Below are 16,284 nucleotides of genomic sequence, written 5' to 3' on the forward strand. Positions count from 1 at the left end.
GAAGGGACTAGCGCTTCCAGACCTCAAACTATATTATAAAGTAGTAGTCATCAAAAACATCTGGCATTCATTAAAAAATAGAGAGATCAATGGAACAGACTAGACAAGGGAGAATCATTGGTGACCACAGAAGTTTTAGTACAGGGCTCAGAAGTCAGCTTTTAAATGGACTGGAGTTTATGGGATGGTGAGAAAATAAAACTGCATGTTGATTTCTCTTTTTAGAAATTTAACAGTGAAGGAGAAGAAAGAGATAGGGATGATAGCCTGAGTCATGGTTAAGGGAAGGTTTTTAAGTATAGGGGAGTTCATAAGTTTGTCTGTGCACATTCAGGAAAGAGCCAGTAGATGAAGAGAAATCATAGAGAGAAAGAAATGATCAGTGTGGCAAAGAGCACTTATCTAATGGACTTTTATTTCATTCAGTATCTATTAGTTACCTATGTGCCAGGCATTCTGCTAGGTAAAAACAAGATAGTCTCTGCCCCAGGGGGCTTGCATTTTACAGAAGGAGGGAGGGATATGATATATACATAGAAAAGTAAATAGAAGAAGTAAATAGAATATTAAAAATAAATGTAAAGCAATTTCCAGGCCAGTGTTAGTGGATATTGGGAAGGAGGTTAGGGAGGTGCCATAAACTGAGGAAATCAGGAAAGGCTTTTTATAACAGGGAGCCCATTAGTGAGACCTCAAAGGGAGCTAAGCTTTCCATGAACTTGATGTGAAATGGAGCATGAGACATGCGAAAAGACAAGGTGCAGGAAGGTGGAATGTCAAGTCTGGGCAATAGCAAGTAGCCTAGTTTGGCTATCCTAAAAAGTACGTGAAATAGAATAATTGATAACAAAGCTGGAAAGGAAGTTGCATCTAGGTTGGGAAGGCTTCTAAATGCCAGAGGAGTTTATATTTGATCCTTATCTGGTATGTAATAGACACTGGAGTTTATTGAATAGGGAAATGACATGGTTAGCTATGGGGTTTAAGACTATTACTTTGGTACCTGTGGAGGATGAATTGGAGAAATAATATGCAGGGAAACCATTTGGAGGCTATTGTAATAGTTTAGACTAGTTAGTGGTGATGAGGGTCTTAACCAGAGGAAAATGTAGTATAAGTAGAATGCAAGAGGTAAAGAGGAGGTGAAATTAATGAGAGCAACCAGTTGGCTATGTGAAGTTAATGAAGAAAGGTTTAGGATGGTTCCTAGATTGAGAATCTAAGTGACTGGAAGATTGATGGTGTCTTCATCAGAAATAGGAGAGTTGAGAATGTCCGGTTTAATTCAAAAGATAAAGAACTCAGTTTTAGACATGTTGCATTTGGGATACCTACAGCGTATTAAAGCAGATGTTTACAATTGACAGTTGGCAATATGGGGCTGGAGTTGAAGAGGGAAATTAATCAACAAGACTATATTAAGTGATTACTCTGTATCTGGCACTGTGCTAAGTGCTCAAGATACAAAGGGAAGCAAAGACATGGTCCCTGCCCTCAAGAAGCTCATATTCTAGTGGGGAAGATGACATACAAAGATCCATGTGCATATAAGATATATGCAGAATAGGTGAAGATAATCTCAGAAGGAAATCACTAAGAGCTGCATAGGGAATGGAGACCAGGAAAGGTATCTGCAGAAGGTGAGATTTTAGCTGAATTTTAAAAGAAGCCAGAAAAAATAAAAGGTAAAGAGGGAGAATATTCCAGGCTTGGGATACAGTCAGTACAAAAGCATAGACTGGTAAATGTAGTACCAGATAGGTCACTTGTATCTGAATCATAGAGTGCATGAAGGACATTAACATGTAAGTAAGACTGAAAAAGTAAGAAGGGACTAGGTTGTGAAAAGCTTCAGGTGAGGGGCAGCTAGGTGGCGCAGTGGATAAAGCACCTGCCCTGAATTCAGGAGGACCTGAGTTCAAATCCGGCCTCAGACACTTAACACTTACTAGCTGTGTGACCCTGGGCAAGTCACTTAACCCCCATTGCCCCGCAAAACAAAAACAAAACAAACAAAAAAAAGCTTCAGGTGACAAAGGACTTAATATTTGATCCAGGAAGGAACCAAAAAGGGAGGCATTGTTAGGTAAGGGGTAATATGGTTAGAGCCATGCTTTAGCACTGTAGTATTAGAGTACAGGATTGATTGGAGTGGGATAGAGATTTGAGGGAAACCACTGAAAAAATCTATTTTGGTAATCCAGGGGAGAGGTAATAATAGTTATAATAGTAATAGCTAACTTTTATATAGCACTTACCATGTGCCATGCACTGTGCTAAGAACTTTACAGTTATTATCTCAGTTGATTCTCACAACAGCCATGGGAGATAAGTGCCATTATTACATTTTATAGATGAGGAAACTGAGACAAAGAGAGGTGGCCAAGGGCGCACCGATAGTAAGTATCTGAAGCCAGATATGAACTTGGGTCTTCCTTTTTCCAGGCTTGGTGATCTATCCACTGTGCCATATAGCTACCTGTGTGATGAGAGCATATATAAGAGATGTGAAGGTAGAAATGAATCTGACAACAGATTGAATATGTGAGTGAGGAACTGAGGATGACACCAAGATTGGAAGCCTGAGTGACCAGAAAGATGATAGTCCCTCAAGAGTAGGAAGAAAGTTGGGAAGAGGGGAAAAAGTGTTTTGTGTATGAAGATTATAAGATAATGGGTTCTTTTGAGTTTTAGATGCCTGAGACATACGGGTCAAGCTGTCAAAAGAACAGTTGTTGATTTGAGACTGAAGCTCAGGAGAGACATTAGAGCTGGGTTTATAGATCTCGGAATCATGAGGAGAGATGATAGTGGATCTAATGGGAGTCGCTGAGATCACTAAACAAGATAGTCCAGGAGGAGAAGAGAAGCATCCCAAAGTCAGAACCCTGAGGAACTCCTTCATTTTGATAATTACACAGGACGATAAAAATAATTCTCCTATGTCTCTTGGAAGTATCTCATTTGAACCTTATAAACACCCTGTGAAGTAATTGCTATATGTATTTTCCCCATTTGACAGATAAGAAAATAGGCTCAGGCAGATTTTAACTCATCCATGGTCATACAATCTGTGTTCCAGACATAAGTTAGACCAAGATATTCCTATCTCCAAGTGAAGGACCCAGAGACATTAAACAGCTTGTCCAGGGATAGATCCAAAGATAGTAAATAGTAGAATTTAGGATTCTAATTCAGGCCCCACTGACCCCAGATCCAGTGCTATTTCTATTAATCTGTATTCCCTCACAAATCATACCCAGAGACAGGAAGTTATACATAAGACTAAAAGTGTGACTTCACTGCATAACCACAGAAGCATTATTCCTGGCATTAGTGAGTTGAATATTTATGTAATTCAAGGGAAATATGGAGTTAAACTACCATGTTTTCTGAAAAAAAAAAAACACCTAACTCTAAAATGCAAAGTGATTGCATTTCTTTGCAAATGGTCTGTTAATCTGATTGATCTTTTCTCAGTTAAGTTGAATTCATGGTGTTTAACTGGATTTGATTATCCGACAGACATGTTGCTTGTGTGTTTTTTATAATAAAGGGCTTAGGCAAGTCCCCTTGGGATCTCCATGGTGAAGTGTGACCCAGTTTTTAGAACAGAAGAGTGGGAAGCAAACAGCTTCCCAATTCTGGTTCCAACTTCCTCTGTACTTTTGGACAAATGACTTGCCAATTGTTTTTCCTTCTTTTAAGCAGTGTTAGTAACATTGATTTTCCATTAGCACTTTAATCAATACCTTTGATGATAAAATGAAAATTATTCAGCCAATGTTTGAAAAGTTTCAGGATATCACAGTTCACTTACAAATGCTATGCCATTATTTTATGTTGGTGACAAATGACCTTGATAAATTGGTGAAAGAAGACCAGATTTATAGTGTGCAGGTATATGATTTGTTTCTGAAAACCTGCTCTTTTTGGATATAGTCTTACATCACCTCTGTAACATGAAGAATCCCCAAGGATTTATGAAGTAAGAGTCCTGAAGTAGCTTCTGAACTTGGTTCAGTTAAAACTTCATTGCCAAGCCAGGAGAATGCTTTAGCCAAATACAAATGTATGTATTGTTGCCAAGTAATACAAATTTAATTGAAAAACAGCATTGCTCACTATAAATTCATCAGGCTTAAAATATTCATTCACTGTTTGTTTGCTTTTATTAACTGCCTCTTAGTTGACTTTTGTTTTCTTTGAGTTTAAAATGAAAAATACAACTGAGACCAATGATATAGCTTTATGATTAATATATCTTTAATGATTGATTGAAGCACAGTCAACTCAACATTCTATTTAATATTGCCATGAGGTGGTAGAATTTTGAGTTATGACATGGTCAAGAATATTTAAAACAGCTTTGGAACCAAATGCATTTTGAAAGGAAAATCTATTGAAGGTCATGTAAAGAACAAAAAACGGCAATTTGAGTACAAAATTCTGTATAAATAACACATATCTTAATCGGTTCAATTTAAAGACAGGTGTTAAACATCTTTTAAGTGCATAGCTAAATGTCAACAGTGATGCCTCCTCCTGCCAAAACTAGAAAGGTTTTGAGTATAAGCCAAGCATCACACACACTATTGCTTTTCACCAACGTCTGCCTAGCTAAATTCAGGGAGACTCGTTATCAGAGAACTGGCCATCAAGTGATGAATTCCTTTGGCCTCAGCAGCTCATGAAATGGTACTGAGGTACTGATGAAAGGGGTTTCCCCTTGCATCAGTGAAGGAAATCCCTGCTCACTTGGATACAATGAAATCACTCACAGATTCTTACAGTATTTCCATAAGGGAAAGACTCGATTTAGATGAGGTATTGGTCCTGCTTCTTCACAATCCTCCTAATCTACCCAGAGAGTAGGACTTGTAATCACAGCGCTGTCATACAAAACAATGTTTGAAAAGTACTTTAGGAGTGGTATCAATAAAATGCTTCCTGAGGCCTGAGAGTGAGGAAATGATTACCAAAAGGGAAATCATAGAAGGCAGCATTTGGATTGAGCTTTAAAGGATGATGAGGGTCTGAAAAGGCTTTGCTTTAAGTTGAAGAGGGAAGGACATTCCTAGCATAGACAAAAATGTGAGAAAAAGGAATACCATTTAATCCTGGTGGATCAGGTATAAAAGGAGGAAAAAAAAAGATCTAAGAAAGCTCAGGTTTTAGGATCATAGCTGGTCATGACCTCGAAGGCCATCTAGTTGAGCCCCTTCATTTTACGGATGGGGAAACAGAGGCCCAGGGAGGGTAAGTAACTTTTCTGAGGTCCCATGTAGAGGTGGCATTTGAACTCAGGTCCTCTTTTTCTAGCCCCAGCACTCTATTCATACCAAGTAAAGACCAGAGTGTATAGTATCATTTAGCTCAAGAATAGGGTATGCGGGGAGATGAGGCTAGAAAGAGTAATGGGGTAGGCATTGAATGCCAGAAGTAGATGGTTTGGAATGTCATACAAAGACTTTTACTTAAGGCAGTAAGGAGTTATTAAAGCCTCCCTACATGCCAGGGAGAAACATGGTCACATTTATGCCTAAGGAAGATTGATTTGGATGTATATGGAGTATTGAATGGGAGGGAGAGAAAATCTAAGGTGGAATTCTAAAATATGAAAGTTATTTAATTGCTAGCATTATAGTAAATGTGTAAGCGAGACAGCATACAATCCACTGTTGGTGGGGTTATGAAGAGATCCAATCATTCTGGAGAGCAATTTAGAACTATGTCCAGAGGGCTATAGAACTCTGCATACCCTTTGATCCAGCAATATCATTGCTAGGTTTATATCTCAGAGACATCCAAAAAAAGAGAAAAAGATTTGTACAAAAATATTTATAGCAGCTCTTTTTGTAGTAACTAGGAATTGGAAATCAAAGGAATGCTTATCAATTGGGGAATGGCTAAACAAGGTTTGGTATATGATTGTGATGGAATATTATTGTGCTATAAGAAATGACAAGCAGGATGATTTCAGCCTGGAAAGATATGTATGAACTGATGTATAGTGAAGTGAGCAGAGCCAAGAGAATTGTACACAGTGATAGCAATATTGTTTGATGAAGAACTGTGAATGATTCAACTATTCTCAGCAATACAATGATCTAAGACAATCCCAAAGGACTATTGATGAAGCATACTATCCACCTCCAAAGAAAGAACTTATATTGATGTAACACAGACTGAAGCATGCTATTTTTCAGTTTCTTTCTTTTTTTCCTTTTATTCAAGTTTTCTTATACAAAATTACTAATATGGTACTGTTTTACATAATTGTACATGTATAACCCATATCAGATTGCTTACTCCCTCAGGGAGGGGATAGGGGAAGGAGGGATAAAATTTGGAAATCAAAGCTTTAAATAAAAAAATTGATATTTTTTTAAGAGAGACAGAATAGCGTAGTAGATGGAGGACTGGCCTTGAAATCAGAAAATCTAGATTTAGTTTCTGCCACTGACATATTTATGACAGTGGACAACTCACTTAACCTCTTACTGCACCAGGCAGTTCTCTAAGACTGGAAGTTATAAATGAGTTTCTCCTTCTTTGGTGGCATTTCTGAACTAGATATTGCTCACACTGATCCAGTCACAGGTTTATATAGATAGACACACATGAAACCATACTACATTCTGAGGATATAAGTCAACAAGTCAATAATTTATTAAGCACCTACTTTATGACCTACGTGCAAGGAATATAAAGTCAAAAACAGTGCCTCCTCTCAAGGAGCTCAGAGTGTAATGAAAAAGACAACTTGCAAACAATTTATATGTGTGTGCGTGTGCACATGTGCATATATGTGTATGTATATGTGTGCATGTATACATATATATACATACATATACACAAGATTAAATAGGAAGTAATTAACAGAGGAAAGTCACTAGAATGAAGAGGGGTTGGGAAAGGCTTTCTGTAGAAGGTGAAATTTTAGTTGGGACTTGAAGGAAGCTGGCAAAGTCAGGTGACAGAGAGTTCAAGCAATGGGGAACAGCCAGAGAAAATGCATAGTCAGAAGACAGGGTATCTAGTCCAGTGAACATCAAGGAGGTTGATGTCTTTAGATCATAGAGTATATTGTAAAGTCTGTGTATAAGTATGTTGTATATGTATAGAATATACACACATATGCGTACATATATACACACACAAGGTATATGTATAGAGTATATTGTAAAGTCTGTGTATAAGTATGTTGTATATGTATAGAATATACACACATATGCGTACATATATACACACACATAAGGTATATGTATAGAGTATATTGTAAGAAGATTGGAAAGGTAAGAAGGGGCCAAACTGGGTTTTTTATATTTGATCCTGGAGGTGCTAGGGAACCACTGGCATTTATTGACTAGGGGGATGATATGGTGAGGCCTGCACTTTAGGAAGATCACTTTGGCAGCTGTGTGGAGGATAAACTGGCATGGGGAGACACTTGTGGTGGAGAGATCAACCAGAAGGCTATTGTCATAATCCACGCGTGAGGTATTGAGGGCCTGAACTAGGGTGAAAATAGTGTCAGAGTGACGAAGGGGATATTTGCAAGAGGCAAATTGGAAACAATTTCTCAAATGATTGGAAATGAGGGATGAGGGAAAGTGAAGAGTCAGGGGTGCCATTTAGGTTCCAAACCTGGTTGACTGGGAGGATGGAGATGCCATTGAAAGTAAGAAAGAAGTTAGGAAGAGAGGGGAGTTTCAGGGAAAGATGAGTTCAGCTTTGGACATGTTGAGTTTAAGTTGTCAATGCAATATCCATTTTGAGATATCTAGTGGACAGTTGGAAATGCAAGACTGAAAGTTGAGAGGAAGGCTAGGAAGGACAGATAGATCAGATAATCATTAGCATAGAGATGATCACTGAATCTGTGGGAGCTAAGGAGATCAAAAAATGAAATATTATAGAGGAAAACGAGAAGAAAGCCCACTACAGAAACCCGGGAGACACTTAAAGCTAGTGGGTGTGAAAAATCCAGCACAAGAGCTGTCTGAAAGTTTGGAAGAATACCTAAAGAGAAGACAGTAGCAAGAACAGTATGACAAGTGGTGTCAAAGACTGCAGAGAAATCAAGGGTGATGATTGGGAGAAGGCCAATAAATTACAAAATTACAGAATTTTTAAAATGGCAGTCCCTATGCTCAGAGAGCTAGGGGACATCCATCCATCTGGGATAGATGCAACAGATACACAAATAGTCATAATATGAGGTACGTAGTGATGGAGGTAAAGTAGCAAGCCAGAGTGTTTCTAGCTCTCAAAGCACTTGCATGTGCCTTCTCATATGAGATCTAAGCAAATACACATGGTCTCTCTCTTTTTTTTTTTTTTTTTTGGGTTTTTGGTTTTTGGGTGAGGCAATTGGGGTTAAGTGACTTGCCCAGGGCCACACAGCTAGTAAGTGTCAAGGGTCTGAGGCCGGATTTGAATTCAGGTCCTCCTGACTCCAGGGCCAGTGCTCTATCCATTTCACCACCACCTGCCCCTCTATATTTATTTTTCAATACCACCATCTATCTAGTCTCCCAGCTTTGCAATCTTAGTGTTATCTTTGACTCACTCTACATATCCTATAAGTTGCTAATTCTTGCTATTTCTATCTCTGCAATATGTGTCTCATTGGGCCTTTTCTCTTTACTTATATTCAACACCTTAGTTTAAACCAAAGATTCTTAAATTGAATGTGGGGGTCGCCAAAAATTCGGCAACAGTAAAAGGTTATGTATACCTATTTTATATATCCATGTACCCAGGGTTGCATAAAAATTTCTTGGGCAAAAAGGGGTTGCGAGTAGAAAAAGTTTAAGGAACCCTGGTTTAGACCCTTATCTCCTGTTGGCTAGACTATTTCAGTAGCTTCCTAATTAGTTTCCTTGCCTCATTCCAATCCATCACAGCTCCCCAAGGTCATTTTTCATAAGCACAAGGCTAATCATGTCCCTACTCAATTCACTTTTCTTCCTCTTCCTCTTCCTCTTCCTCCTCCTCCTCCTTCTTTTTGGGTGAGGCAATGAGGGTTAAGTGACTTGCCCAGGGTCACACAGCTAGTGTCAAGTGTCTGAGCCTGGATTTGAATTCAGGTCCTCCTGAATCCAGGGCCGGTGCTTTATCCACTGCTCCACCTAGCTGCCCCCCTCAATTCACTTTTATATCTAGGATTTAACATAATCCCATTTACAACATGACCTCAACCTTTCTTTCAGGCCCCACCTTATACTGCCTTTCTCCATCCTTGAGAGGTAGCATGGTTTAATAAAGTACTAATACTGGAGTCAGAACTGAGTTCAAATCCTCCTTAAGGTATTTATTAACTATGTGACCATGAGCTTAACATCTCTTAGTCCCATTTTTCTGTTCTATAAAACGGGGGTGGTGGAAATAGTCCCTATCTCACAGGGTTGTTGTGAGGATCAAATGAGACAATATACCTAAAGCACTCTGCATATTTTTAAGCATCATTGACTTTTATTATATTATTGCACTCTTATGTTCCAACCAAACTGGCCTTCTTTATGTTCTCTACACACAACACTCCTGAATTCTCCTGACCTTTACACTGATTATGCCTCATTCCTGGAATGTATTTCTTCCTCACTTCTCTCTAATCAAGGGGGCAGCTAGGTGGCACAGTGGATAAAGGCCCGGCCCTGGATTCAGGAGGACCTGAGTTCAAATCCAGCCTTAGATACTTGACACTTAATAGCTGTGTGATCCTGGGCAAGTCACTTAACCCTCATTGCCCCACAAATAAAAAACAACAAACACAACCCCCCCCCAATTTCTATCTAATCAAATCCATCTCCATTCTTGATTCCCCTCCTTTCTCTCAATGATTGATGCTCTCCTTCCCTAATTGTCTTATTTTTTATTCTACATGCAAATATTATATATATATATACTTCCTTGATAGAATGAATATAAGCTCTTCAAGAGTACAAATTATTTCCTTTTTGTGTGTTTTGTATTCTCTATACCTAATATGGTGCCTAGTATATAATACACACTAGACATAATTGACTGACTGTAGTAAATGTCAGAGTCCAAATTCAAGTCCATGTCCTCTGATCCAAAATCCATTACTCTTTCTAGCATCATCTCTATCTGTCTAGCAGATCAAGGATCTGTTTATCCTTGGCAATTGATCTTATGTCTCTCCCTAAACTGTCTTTTTTCACACTAAGCATATGTTTATTTTTTGGAGGATCCTTCTCATTCTTTTCTAAAATTCTATTCATTTTCTTAACTTCTTTCTGTTTATTTTTGGTTAGATTTATCTCATTCTGAGAGGGGAAAGTTGAAGTCCCCTATTAGTATAGTTTTATTCCCTCTAATTCTGTAAATTTGCCAAAATCCCTATTACTAATATTCATCAAAGAGGACATTTGGCCCTAAACTATAGTACTATACTGTGTACTAATACTATATGTTGTAAAAAAAATTATTATTCATAACTATAACTAACCTAGAAAAATAATTAGATTTATAAAAAATTATGATTGTATGAAAAATGATAAGTTTTGGGAAATTATAATTGGGCCATTAGTCCTGCTGCGGTCGCCATTAAAATATAAAAATATTTTTAATGACTAGCTTAATTTTGGGGGGCTAATCTGACTGGGGTACTAATTCTGGGACTGTTGACTAACTGGCTATCTGACTGCTGTCAATTTAATGTGGGCCGTTTATAAAGTTCCACCACACTGCTCCCAAATTGATAAGCAAAATATTAAGAAGCCTCTTAACCAAATAATAAAAGCAGAGTTTATTTATGAGATACTATTGAAAATTAAGAATACAGGGAAATAAAATGTACAACCTGATTGCTTTCCTGTGGTCTCTTTCCCACCTGCTGGGCCTTGAACTTTTTTTAATACAATAAGGGCCTTAGCCGCCTCTCACCTCAGGGCACTCAGCTACTTTCTTCTAACTCCTCTTAATCTTCACTTTCTCCAACCTATACCCTGTGCTGACTGCTTCTGTGCTTTCTGCTGCCTCCTGTTCAGTCTGTCTTCTGCCGCCTTTGCTCCTAGTCCTGCGTTGCTGTTCGTCTCGTTCCCTCGTCTCTCCTTTCTAATCTTGTCAACTGCCCTCTTGACCTCTTCTCAGCCCCCTGTCTCCTTGTCCGAACCGAACCACTCCGTCCTTGTCCGAGCCCTCCTTTGCTGTCTAACTCCCAGGTCTATATATACCTTTTCTTCTCTCCACTCAAATCTTGGGGCTTTCTGTGCCCACACACCAAGCTAATCCACTAGCCAGGGCTGCGGCTAGTGGTGGGGGGGTGTCCCTCAGCTTCACATGCCTCTGCACAGGCTATGCCAGAGCCTAGCATCTCTCAGATACCTCCGCTCAGGTCAGAGGGAGCTGGGGGCTTTTTCCCCCAAGCTGTCTGACCTGGTGTCTTACAGCCCACGAGCCTTTTTGGCTCAGCTAAAGCTGAGGAGGAGGGGGGGAAGAGACCCTGAGGGCCTAAGGCTTTCTAATCTCAGCCTAAAGGTAGGGTCCCCAAATCAAAATAAATTTCCACAATGTACTAGACATATAGTATTTATATACATTTGATTAGGCAATCTTGTAGCAATCCTACTAAGCCCAATTCCCTTGAACATAAAAAGTTTCTATAATGCTAACCCTAACCTTCTTTTAAGTATAAGGAAAGAAACCTTCAATGTCTCTGTGCAATTAAGTACCCTGGCCTCTCAATATACCTCCACCTCCCTCCAAAAAACAATGAACCCAGAATATGTGACCTAATGCTGTTGAGACAGTGTGCTCACTATCTTATTTAGTAGTATAAATGTATGTGCTGGTAAGAAAAAACTTGCATAAAATTGAAAATTCTCATAGCAACAGGCAGTGGGATGTAATCACTCACTGTGGGAGCTGATGCTTAAGACAGGAATCAGATATTCACAGTGGTTTAAATGGCTGTTTGCATCTTCAAATATGACTAAGCCTGAGACAAAGAACATAGAATTATTCCCACTAACTTTATAAGAGATACAAATAGCCAAGTAGTGGGAATAGAGATGGGACATTAAGGAGAACCCTCTTCCACTATTTTATAGTCAATTTAGAAATTAGAATCTGGAAATATGAAGCTGCCTCATAGGTCTTCTAGTAAAACTCTAACCCATAGCATCACAACGGGGATGACAACTGTATAGGAAGAAGGATGGAAGGGATAAGTGGTTACTCTCTCTCTCTCTCTGAGAATTATAGGTCAGAACCTGTAAGAAAGGGGTTCTTAAACTTTTTTTGAGTTACAGATCCATTTGGTGGTCTAGTGAAGCTTATGAATCCTCTCTTCAAGTAATATTTTAATGCACAAAAATATGTAGAATTACAGAGGAAACCAATTATACTGTAATAAAGTTACCAAAAATATTTTTTCAAAAGTTCACAAACTCTATCTAGGTTAAAAATTCATATTGTAAAAGACAAATTGAGAAAAAAGGAAGGGAAGGGGAGGGGAGGAGAGGGAGGAAGGAAGGAAGGAAGGAAGGAAGGAAGGAAGGAAGGAAGGAAGGAAGGAAGGAAGGAAGGAAGAAAGAAAGAAAGAAAGAAAGAAAGAAAGAAAGAAAGAAAGAAAGAAAGAAAGAAAGAAAGAAAGAAAGAAAGAAAGAAAGAAAGAAAGAAAGAAAGAAAGAAAGAAAGAAGGAAACAAACATATTAAATACTTAAAATGTGCCAGAGGCTGTGCTAAGCCAAATATCTCATTAGATCCTCACAACAACCCTGGGAGATAGGTACTATTATTATTCCCATTTTACATTTGAAGAAAGGAGGCAGACAGAGGTAAAGTGGCTTGCCTAAGGTCACACAGCTAGTAAGTATCTGAGGCTGAATTTGAACTCAGGTCTTCGTGACTCCAGGTCCAGAGCTCTGTCTGCAGTACTCCCAAATTCTTGTATGAGATTTCACTGGATAGGACACTCCTTCTGCCTAAGGAGACTGTTTTGCTCCTTTTATGGTTAGTTATTTTATAGATGTTCATTAATTTACTAGCTATGATAAAAAGTGGGTTTGACGTTCTGCAAAAATCTATGGTTATTTTTACATTTCTGTGCTCCCTACAAGTGCCTGTAGGTTGCATTTTGAATATGCATTTATTTCATTCTTGGCTAGTATATGCTATGTCAAAGGGAAATCATGAGTACCAGAACAAAAGACTCATCCATGTTAGCCTTGGTAACTGGGATTCTGTTTTAAAACTTTTCTTCCTGAGGGCATTTCAAGGCTGGCTTTTGCCCCACCAGAGTCTTCTTCCAATTATGTAAAAGAGGCCTCCTTTGCTTTTTCTCTGGCAGGGAATCTAAGTGTAGGAAGCATGACTAAGAGGATGCTGGTAAGGCCCTCCTGAATCCCTCTTGTGTCTCCTTAATGAAGTATAAGCTTCCCTTGACAAGTTTAACCCTTCGTTCAAGTGAACTCTTTATTATTACCAAGGCTTCCATGGACAGAGCTTCTGTTCTAGTTTTGATGGTTTCTCTTCTACATGGCATAAACTAGTCACCTTCTAGAGTCACTGAATAAAAACCACCTTGATGAAAGAATTTCGGGGATGTTTATCAACCAGTTAATACTTCATCGCTGATGAAGTTAATCCTGGATGTGGATACTTGTAGTTGGCCTTTAAGAAAGAAACAGGGACAGAAGAACAAAAGAGAGACCAAAGGTTATAGATGGCATGAGGAAAGGACTTGGACACAGAAACTTAGTGTTAGTTCCCTCAAGAAAGAGCCTGAGCACTTGACACTTACTAGCTGTGTGACCTTGGGCAAGTCACTTAACCCCCATTGCCCAGCCAAAAAAAAAAAAAAGAAAGAGCCTGAGCATCTACCAGGCCCATCAGGAAAACTATATGGCTCTGGAGATGGTAGCAGTTGAAGGCAGTGGCAAGACAGCAAGGAGGTCCTAGACCAAGCCAGGAAAAGGAACTAGCAGCAATGATGGTGCAGTAGGGACCAAAGACCTTAAACCCAAGAAAGGTTTTACTGGACCAGTAAAGGAAAGGCATTGCTAATTCTGTAGCCACCCCCAAGTTTTCTTCTTGCTCGGGATTGGAGAGAGAGGATCTCAACTCCATAGTAGTTCTAAAGGCTGAGGGTACTATGTAAATCCCTAGGGCAGGTGGGATTCATGAGAGAGTAAAGGAAATCCAGCTATAACTTGTTAGAGGTTTCATTGCAAGTCCTTTGTTTTTTGTTGAGGGGTATAAAGCCTACCCTATCTTTGATGTGATGTTAGCTTGAGTATTTGCACGGTAATTGAAGATGCTTTAGCTTTTTGTTAAAGACATTGACAAGAGCCAAATCTGTAGGCTTCTGGGGAAAATAATGAGTAGAGACAAAACAATCCCAATTCTGATCCCATGAGAAATTGAGGGTGGAGATGTGAGTCAACAAGAGATTGTATGAGATACCTGCTAGATTGGATGCACCCTATGTAAATGTAGAGCTTCAGTTGTGGGTGCTTAGTTACCTAAGCTAGGCACTTTAATGTAATTTTTTAAAAATGCGTTTAGCCTTAAAACATCAGCTTAAGAGGTACCCATTGAAATAATTATTGTGAGAGCTGTCAACATTGTTGATTTTAGGCTGATTTTTAAATTGCCATTAAGTGATCATTCTTTGTATGCCAGATTAAGCAATATACATATAGATATATATGCATAATACAAATATATAAATAATTCTGTCAGACACATAAATAATTCTATTCTGTCTCTTCTTCTTATCCAGGCATAAGCTTCTTCTTCATGATAAAAGTGTTCCTATTATTATGAACACATACTTTTGCCAGAAAGTGGTAGTCAAAGAAGATTCAGAAAAACCTGACAAAATGCACTGTCTGGGGATATTGCCTACAAGAAGAAAAATAATTTCCTTGGCTCAGATGTTTAAATTTAAAAGCCAAATAAATGATATTGCTCAAGAATCAGAAGGACATCAGGTAAATTCTTATTGGATTAGGAAAATAAATCTTTGTATCAATATTGGTGAGAAGATTTCATAAACCATTGACATCTTTTGTCTCTATATAAATAGCAAAACATGTTGGGGAGTTTCATTGTTTCTCTCTAAATAGAAGGATCTTTGACCCATCCAAGAATTTAGTGTTCATTTGTATTCTATTCCCATTATTTTTATCTCTATATTATTATTCTGATTATGTTACATTGTCTTAATTTATTCAATTATGTAACATTTAGGTTGTTTTTGTTAACTTAATACCAAATTGATTCATTTGTTGGACCTGTTTTAGGGATTTTAAAATGCACCAATATTTTGGTTTCAAATTCCTTTTGAAAACTACTATTGTCCTTTGAATGTCTCTAACCTCATAATTCACCACTCTGGTTTTTGTTTGGATTTTAAGCTGCATAATGCTGGAATTAGAAGAAATGGAATTAGGGAGAATTGAGAAAGATTTATAAAGGAATGCATTCAAAGGTTTTCTTCAGCTATTTTGCAAAAAGTCAGATAGATCATTTGAGCAGTAAACTCAATTATCAATGAAAGTGTTGAGGGGAAATGGTTATGATGGAGAGAGATATGTTAATATTTTATTAATTTACATAATAGCCAGGATTTAAAATAGTTTAAGATAGGTTAGAGCTCTGAATATAAAAATGAAAGACATTATTCAATTGAATTAAAAGCATTTATTTACTATGCATTAAACATAGAAGATATATTAACAAAATTAAGACAGTCCCTGCTTACATTCTAATAGTGAGGGACAAAACCTAAAGAAGTAATGCACAAGGCAGAGAAGTCAGAATGATGCTGAGAGGAGCCAGAAGGGAGTTAGCATGTCCTTTCCAGAAGCAGTGGTAGTACTGATCTGATCAGTGTTCTATTTGATGTCAAGGGAAAGATTCAGATGGGACGTGAACTATGGCATTTTGTCTGGAGCTAAAGACATTAACATTTTATTAATTTAAATAGTTTTTTATTCTATTCATTTTAATTATTTGTTATTAATTTATTGAGTAGATATAACTTGTTTTCACTGGCTGACTGTGTAATAAGAACAGAATAGCATCAGGTCTGTGGTTCCAAAGCTGAGTAGATTAAATCACACAAGGCTTTATCTCAGGAGGAACAAAAAGATAAGAATATCGAGGGAAATAATAATAATAATAATAATAACAATTGGTTATACTACTTATCGTTCTCTCTGTTCTCTCTGCTTGTAATATCTGTCCCCAGCATTAATAGTTGAAGTAGTGGAATCCCAAACAACAGTTCTATCTTGGAGATCATT

The 16,284-nt window shown here is 38.1% G+C and overlaps 1 protein-coding gene across 2 annotated transcripts in view; it reads left to right on the top strand.

The window, feature by feature from the left end:
* The window catches only part of SPIDR (scaffold protein involved in DNA repair), a 591,441-nt gene that overhangs the window by 342,876 nt on the left and 232,281 nt on the right, over positions 1–16,284 (top strand). For both annotated transcript variants that reach the window (XM_043963245.1, XM_043963251.1), the window contains exon 9: positions 14,757–14,967. In XM_043963245.1, coding sequence (XP_043819180.1) covers positions 14,757–14,967 — 211 coding nt within the window. The remainder of the gene's footprint in view (positions 1–14,756; positions 14,968–16,284) is intronic.

This window comes from Dromiciops gliroides, chromosome 1 (genome assembly GCF_019393635.1).
Source record: "Dromiciops gliroides isolate mDroGli1 chromosome 1, mDroGli1.pri, whole genome shotgun sequence".
NCBI classification, from domain to species: domain Eukaryota; kingdom Metazoa; phylum Chordata; class Mammalia; order Microbiotheria; family Microbiotheriidae; genus Dromiciops; species Dromiciops gliroides.